Here is a 6896-nt window from a genome sequence, read left to right on the forward strand (position 1 = left end):
CGGTGGCCCCGTTCTTTTCAGCGCAGGACTCCGGGGGTACCTTCTGGTGGGGATTCCAGGCCCCTGGTGATGCATCGCCTATGTTTTGTTTACTGGCCTTTCCAGGCGCAGCAAAGACAGTTACCACCAGGTAGCCCAGAACCGTAGGAGGAGCCTTGACAGTGGAATTGAGGGAACATCCACCCAACAGGGCCTGGGAGGGGCATCTCCCTGTGTCTGCAGGAGGGGGCGTTTCCGAAAGCCGGGAGCCCCTACAGTTCCCCTCGCTCCCACTCGGACAGCCCAGGGTAGGCAGACCCACAGGGTGAAGTTCCGGCGGCGAGGGGCCTGCGGTGAGAGGTGGGCGCCGGCCGGCCCCCGTGCTGGGTCGGAGGGGCAGACCCACGAGAGGCAGTGCAGGAAGGAGAGGGTCGTTGGCCTTTGGTGGGCGGCCTCAGGCCACCCCCAGCTGCTCACCGCTCCGCGGCTTCCCAGGGGCCATTTACGTGTGCACAGAGGACGCCTTCCCCAGCCGGCGTCTGCAGCAGCTCATCGCTCAGCAGCAGCGCCTGCGGACAGACGTCCCAGGGGACGTGCTCAGGAAAATCAAGTTTGGCCACCAGATCTTCATCGAGCACGCAGCCGACGTGGTAAGCGTCTGAGGGAAAGTCGGCCGTGCGGGCGGGCCACGTGCACGACCCGCGAGGTCAGGCCCCGGTGCCCGCCTGCAGCGAGTCGCCTGCTGGGGACCGTGTGCTCCGCTCAGGCTGGCACTACTCGTTACCTGGACTCAGGCTGAACTGGGCGTCCAGTGTGTTTCTGGCAGCCTAACCCCAAGGGAAGAGCAGGCAAGGGAGGGCGCCGGACATGCCACCTCCTGCCCCCTAGAGGAGGCCCCAGCCGGGCAAGTGCCTCCTGCGGCTGTTCACCCAGCCACAGAGGTGACCGCGGCCCAGAGGACGGGACCTGCCGTCCAGGCCACTGGCCCGGCAGCAGCCGTGGTGTGGGGTTGTACCTCTGCCTCTGAAGGAGGGGAAAGCCCCCTTGTCGAGGCCCGCCCCCCCCCCAGATTGCTGAGCGCACCTGGCAGGTCCGCTGGGGCGACACCACACCTGGAAGCTGTCCCCGGGTCACGTGCCCTCCCTGTGGGCAGACAGCAGTGGGAACACAGAGGGCAGTGGCCCCTGGGGAGGGGGCAGGGGGCAGGCAGGCGGCCGGGGAGCAGCCAGCTGAGGTCACTGTTTGGGGCTGAATAACGAAGCAAAGGCTTCAGGAGGGAGATGGGAGACGGAGTACAGACCAGTGCACTGAACACAAGTGTGCAGAGCCACCCACCCGGGCCCTTCCCCCATTTAAGAACTGCTATAAAAAGAATTTCTGGTAAAGGATGAGCTGTATAAACTTTTAATTTTAAAAAATTTTACCGTAAAATACATGATCACACATAGCACGGGAAGTGACACGATGAGCGGTGGCACGCGAGCCCGGGCTGGTTCAGGGCACGGGCGGCCCGGGGTGGACCAGCGGCAGGTGGCCGTCCCCTAGGGGCCCAGCGCGGCCGTGGCTTTGCAGGTGAGCGCGCGCTGGCGGCAGGCAGCGTGGTTGTTAGCTTGGCGGTGCTCAGGGCGTGGACACAGGAGAAGACGAGGTCAGTGCTACAGGCTCCGGCTCCAGGCCCTCCAGCCTCGCGACCGTCCCCTGGCTGTCACAGGGCCCTCTGGATGCACACAAGCAGCACAATCCTCATCCTTCCGGTGCATCCTCACTGCGAAATGCGGCAGTGGGTCAGGGCCAGGCCGGCAGAGACCCTGGCGGGGGGTGGGGGCACATTCCTAAGTTCTGTTCCGGGAGCAGCTCTGGTGGAGGAGGCCCCCAGCCCCTCGCTGGTGTCTGCCCAGCAACTGGGGGGCCCTGCCCAGGGGGAGGCGGGAGGTGCGGACCGGGGCCTGATGCTGCTGCACAGAGCCTCGGGGTCCCAGGCCTCCTCCAGGGAGACAGGGTCTCCAAGCTAGGCCCCTCTCGGAGTCCCGACGCTGTAGCAGGCGGGCACAGCCCTGCCCCCGCCCCCGGCCCCCCGGTGCCCCAGCGCTGCCTGCAGTGGCGGGAAGGGGTGCAGGACTCACGTTAAGGCTGGCGTCCTCCAGGCCGCTGCTGCTGCTGTCATTTTCCACAGAGAGGGGCTCTGCTGGAGACACCCTGGAGAGTTAACAAAAACAGAGTCGAATTTCATCCCAGAAAGACACCCGACAGCTCTCATGAGTGCCTGACGGGATGGCCAGTGTGTGGCCACCGGGCACCAGGGCTGAGTCCAGGCCGGCAGGGCCAGGCGGCCCCAAGGGACAGGGCTGCCCCGAGCGCAGTGCGTAGGGCCTTGGGGGGCAGGTGGGGCTGGCCTGGAGGCACCTGAGGCCCCACGCTGGGCCGGTTGGCGTCCCAGCACACAGCCTGGGCACGGCCTGGGGGTCTTCACGTGGGAGGCGACGCTGGTTGCAGGACAGACTCAGGTCCCCGCACACCTGCTTCCTCCCTCCCTCCACTGGGTGGGGCTAGGCAGTCCTGGTGACCGTGGTGGTCCGGGTGGTCGGTGCCCAGCACGGAGCCACTGAAGGGGAGGGGCCCAGCCACCGTGATGGCCCAGGGTGGGGCGTGGTGAGGGGTTCCCCGCGCGGGTAGTGACGGCCACCTCCCCTCGGCTTCCAGGACACCCTGCTGGAGTGCGTGCGTAAGAAGGTGCCTGTGCTGCTGTCGCGGGGCATGGCCCGCCTGGTGATCATCGACTCCGTGGCAGCCCCGTTCCGTTGTGAGTTCGACCGGGCGGCCTCGGCCCTCAGGGCCCGGCATCTGCAGGCGCTGGGGGCCGAGCTGCGCCGGCTGAGCTGCACCTTCCGGAGCCCCGTGCTGTGCATCAACCAGGTGGGCCCCCCTCTGCCCCCGGGGAGGGCGAGGCCGGGGGGGCCGGGTCCTCACCGCCGCTGATCCTGATCTGGACCCTCCAGGTGACGGAATCCACGGAGGAGCGGGGTGTGGCAGCTGGGCCGCTGGGGTGAGTGGGGCGCCCCGAGGGCAGGGGTGGCGGGGCCCGCAGATCCACACACAGCACAGGACAGTCGGGCTGTTTTCTGTCTCAGTGTCGGGGGAGAGCGGGCATCTCCGGCCCTGGGCATAACCTGGTCCAACCAGCTCCTGGTGAGGCTGACAGCCGACCGGCTGCGCCCCGAGGAGGCCGCCTCCGTCCCGCCCCGCCGCACCCTAAGGGTGGTCTCCGCCCCCCACCTGCCGCCTTCGTCCTGTTCCTACACGGTCACCGCCGAGGGTGTGCGGGGGACACCTGGGACTGAGTCCTGCTGATGTGTGGCCCTCCCTGTGGTTAGGGTCCCCTCAGGTACCAGGGGCTGCGGGAAGCGCCCAGAATCCATAGCCTGCCCCCACCCCCGCCTGCTGCTGCAGCATCTCTACAATAAGTAGCAGCTTCCTCCGCCCTGGGCCCACGTTAGCTCCCACCCAGATGCGGGCCCCCGGGCCCCGGCCAGACAGGGCCTCCACCTTGACCCCCAATGGCTCCGCATCCCCTTCCCAAAGCTCCCAACACCCACGCCTCGGGCCACGGCGGGGGCCGAGGTCAGACGAGCACCCACTGGCCCTCCTCACCCCGTGGTTGGGCTGTCGGCTCCTGGCCGCCAGCACACCCCCCGGCCCCGGTCTGGCACAGGGTGGAGAACACACGGCAGGCCAGGCCGCAGGGTCCGGGAGAGGCATCGGGGCGGGGAGATGTGCCTTGTGCGCTGCCCCTGCCACCAGCCCTCCAGCGAGCGCAAGCAGCCTCGGCGCCAGCTTGGCCCATCTGCCGGGAAATCCGTTCTGGGCAGACGAGAACTATTCTAAGAGGAGAGCACATCCCGCTGTGCCCTCAGTGCCTCCTCCAAGGCTGGCCACGGTGGCCTGGACCGTCAGCCCTGGCCTGGGGACGCATCTACTCTGGCAGGGCGCTCCTGCACTGTGTGCATAGAACTCAGGACCTCCCATCAGCCGGGGTCCTGCTCCATCGGGCCAGAAACTCCAGAATCTGAGCATCTGGTCGTGGCAGCACAAGGCCCCACGGTCACCAAGGGACATGACTGCTCGGTTCCGGCAGGGCTGCGCCGCCCTCACCCCCACCGCCACCCTGCCCCTGCTCCCCCCCACCCCCCGCTGCTGCCCGGACAGCCGTGCGGCGGGGCGGGGGCGGGGGGGCACTTGCTGCCCCTGGACCCTCGCCAGCGTGCGCTCTTTGCCCGGCACCACCCTCAGGACTCACACACGTGGCGTCTGTCCTCACAGCCTGGGGCGGCCCTGTCACTCCACTTTCAGCGCCGTGGCCACCCTCCCACAACTCCAGGGGCTAGACACTGGTCCCAAGCTCCCACGGGCTCACTGGGGCGGGGCGGTAAACCCCTGTCACGGGGCACATGCTTTGTGCACGTCATTCTAGGACCGGATGATCCAGTTACAACTTTCATCATGTTTTCAAAGTGGTCTGTGACCCTAAAAAGATTGGGTGCCTAACGTTCAACAGGAAAAGGTTCTTTTAGGGTTGGAGTTTTACAGGAGAGCCTTTCCGCAAAAGTACAGGGACTTTACAACAGGAAATAAAACACTTTATTTTTGTAAGTAAATATAAACAGTTCCAAATGATTTCCTAGGCAAGTCACACCAACAGTGAGAAAACAAAACTATTGCTCCAAGACAGAAGGTATGTTTCATGGCCAACCCCCTGCAGAGGTGCGGACCAGCACAAGCGCACCCACATTCGGCCTCCGGGCAGCCGCACCCGCCCACCAGGCAGACAGGCTGCCCTGGGGGTGCTCACCCACCAGGGGCCATAGGACTTGGCAGTGGGGTTTTCTCTCTCTGTCTCAGGAACACCAAGTCCCAAAGCAGTGTCCACCCTACCTATCCCTGGCCTCTCAGCCAATCCCATCCCCCAAAGCACACCCCAGGGACAATTGGACAGTCCTCACAGGGCTGTGACCCCCGAGGGGTAGCTCCACACCACTGTATAAACCATCTGAGTCCTGTCGTGCTGGAGAACTAAGTGGAAGCCGCACAGGTCTTTACGCATCAGCCCGATTACATGGAGGAGACGTGCAGGACGATGCTCGCTTAGCTCACTTGAACTTCACCTTTGGTTGGTGCTATCCAGTGCTGCTTTAGTTTCCAGATATCCCATGATTACACAGTACAATGTCTAAACATACCAAAAGTTGGCCTCGTACAGATGTAACATGCCTTCCCCAGAACATTCTATGAAGTTACAACAATGAGTGCTACAAACTAAACTGAATTCTTAGCAGTACTTACACTTTACTGTAAAGACAATAACTAATTACATGATACTCCTAGCAGCCTCCTGACCAAACAATAGGGACTTTTTTAAGTTTCAGAAAATAACTATCTGAATCCCTGCAGCACCGGAAGTGCCTGCTCCGCCTGGGGAGGGGCGCAAGGGTCAGGAGGCCCAGCTCTCCACGACCTCTGCCCTCAGACACTCACGTAGACCCTCGGTTCCTCCACTGCCAGTCCGTCCTCTGGCCAGGGGAGTCTAACTCGATAGACACAGTGTAGAAATGGGTGCTGGCCCCCTAGGGTCCCCTCACCAGGAAAGGAAGAGGGAGGGCTGGACCACCCCCACTGCTCCCTCCGAGAATGTTAAAATCCTGACTACCAGACTGCAAGTAGGTTACAACCTGGCTTCTCTCTATTTTGATACAAGTTCAAAAATCAGACACTGCCGACTCCCAGGTAGCATCCCCTCTGAGACACAAAGGCTTTTACAACCCAGCTTCAGGAAGGTCCTCGAGCCTCTCTTACCCCAAATGCTGTCTCCATGTGGCCTTACAAAGGCCACCACAACCCTCAGGGAACCAGGGCCAGAGGGCTCGAAGCCAGACAAGGTTCAACTAAGGCCCCTGCAAAGAAGGTCTCTTTTCACCAACTGGAAGCTTAAAATTAAATTCTGTTCTTAGCCCCATGTTTATTCTTTCTAAATGCCCTTTGTTTTCCCAGAGACAACTGTCACTAAGGGAAACCGAGTGGGTTTCAGATGTCCTGTACCAGCTCTGTGGCTGGGAGGAAACTTCAGTGTAGTGGGAGGAAGAGCCAGGACAGCTTGGTCTCCTGGTTCTGATGTGACACAGACACATCACCCCCACTGCACCTAAACGTGAACCTGAAAGGGCCACAGTGCCCACATGGGGACACAGCTCTGCTCTTTTTTCCAGTGGTTTCTTACAACCCATCATACTTTTTTAAACACCTCTAGAGAACATTTTGAAAGTTCCTGATCCGTCGGAAGCTGCAAAACCTAAGTGGAGTCAGGAGCTGAGGAAAGGAGCGTGGCCAGAGGAGACAGGCTGCAGGAGACCGGTCAGCCTCGAGGGCCCCCAACACCGGGCCAGGGTGCCTGCCTCTGGGAGGGCACAGCAGCTCTCACCAACACAACCACCGGTGCCCTGAGGTGATCCACTACTGAATTATAGAAACTTTTAAACAAAGCTTAAGTTAAAGTCTAGCCTTGCTGTACCGAAACCCCAGGACGCTGCTGCCTCTAGCCCTCAGTCTGAGGTCCACACTGGGGGTGAAGGACACGTGCAGTCCAAGGGCACCCCACAGTGAGCCCCCCCCTAGTCCCCACAGGGAGCCCAGGGAGCACGTAGCACCCCAGCCCAGTGCAGTTGTTGAGGAAAAGGTGGCTGGAAGCACCTTTGCTCAGTGACACCACCCATAGGATAACATTAAGGAAAACTAGAAACTAACCCTGACAACATTTCACAAGGACGCTCACAGCTTTCCAGATCCTTTCAAACCTCCTCAGCAGGGAAGTGCCCTTGTACAGTTGGCATCATCTGGAATTACACCTTCTTAGCCTACCAGCTAGTCTC

The 6896-nt window shown here is 61.9% G+C and overlaps 1 protein-coding gene across 1 annotated transcript in view; it reads left to right on the forward strand.

The window, feature by feature from the left end:
• XRCC3 (X-ray repair cross complementing 3) overlaps nucleotides 1–3327 on the forward strand; it is an 8234-nt gene extending 4907 nt beyond the window's left edge. The window contains exons 4-7 of the mRNA XM_007455598.1: nucleotides 475–629; nucleotides 2680–2892; nucleotides 2976–3022; nucleotides 3108–3327. Of these exons, the coding sequence (XP_007455660.1) occupies nucleotides 475–629; nucleotides 2680–2892; nucleotides 2976–3022; nucleotides 3108–3327 (635 nt within the window). The remainder of the gene's footprint in view (nucleotides 1–474; nucleotides 630–2679; nucleotides 2893–2975; nucleotides 3023–3107) is intronic.
• Nucleotides 3328–6896: the final 3569 nt, after the last annotated feature.

Source organism: Lipotes vexillifer, unplaced genomic scaffold (assembly GCF_000442215.2).
Source record: "Lipotes vexillifer unplaced genomic scaffold, Lipotes_vexillifer_v1.1 scaffold584, whole genome shotgun sequence".
Classification (NCBI taxonomy): domain Eukaryota; kingdom Metazoa; phylum Chordata; class Mammalia; order Artiodactyla; family Lipotidae; genus Lipotes; species Lipotes vexillifer.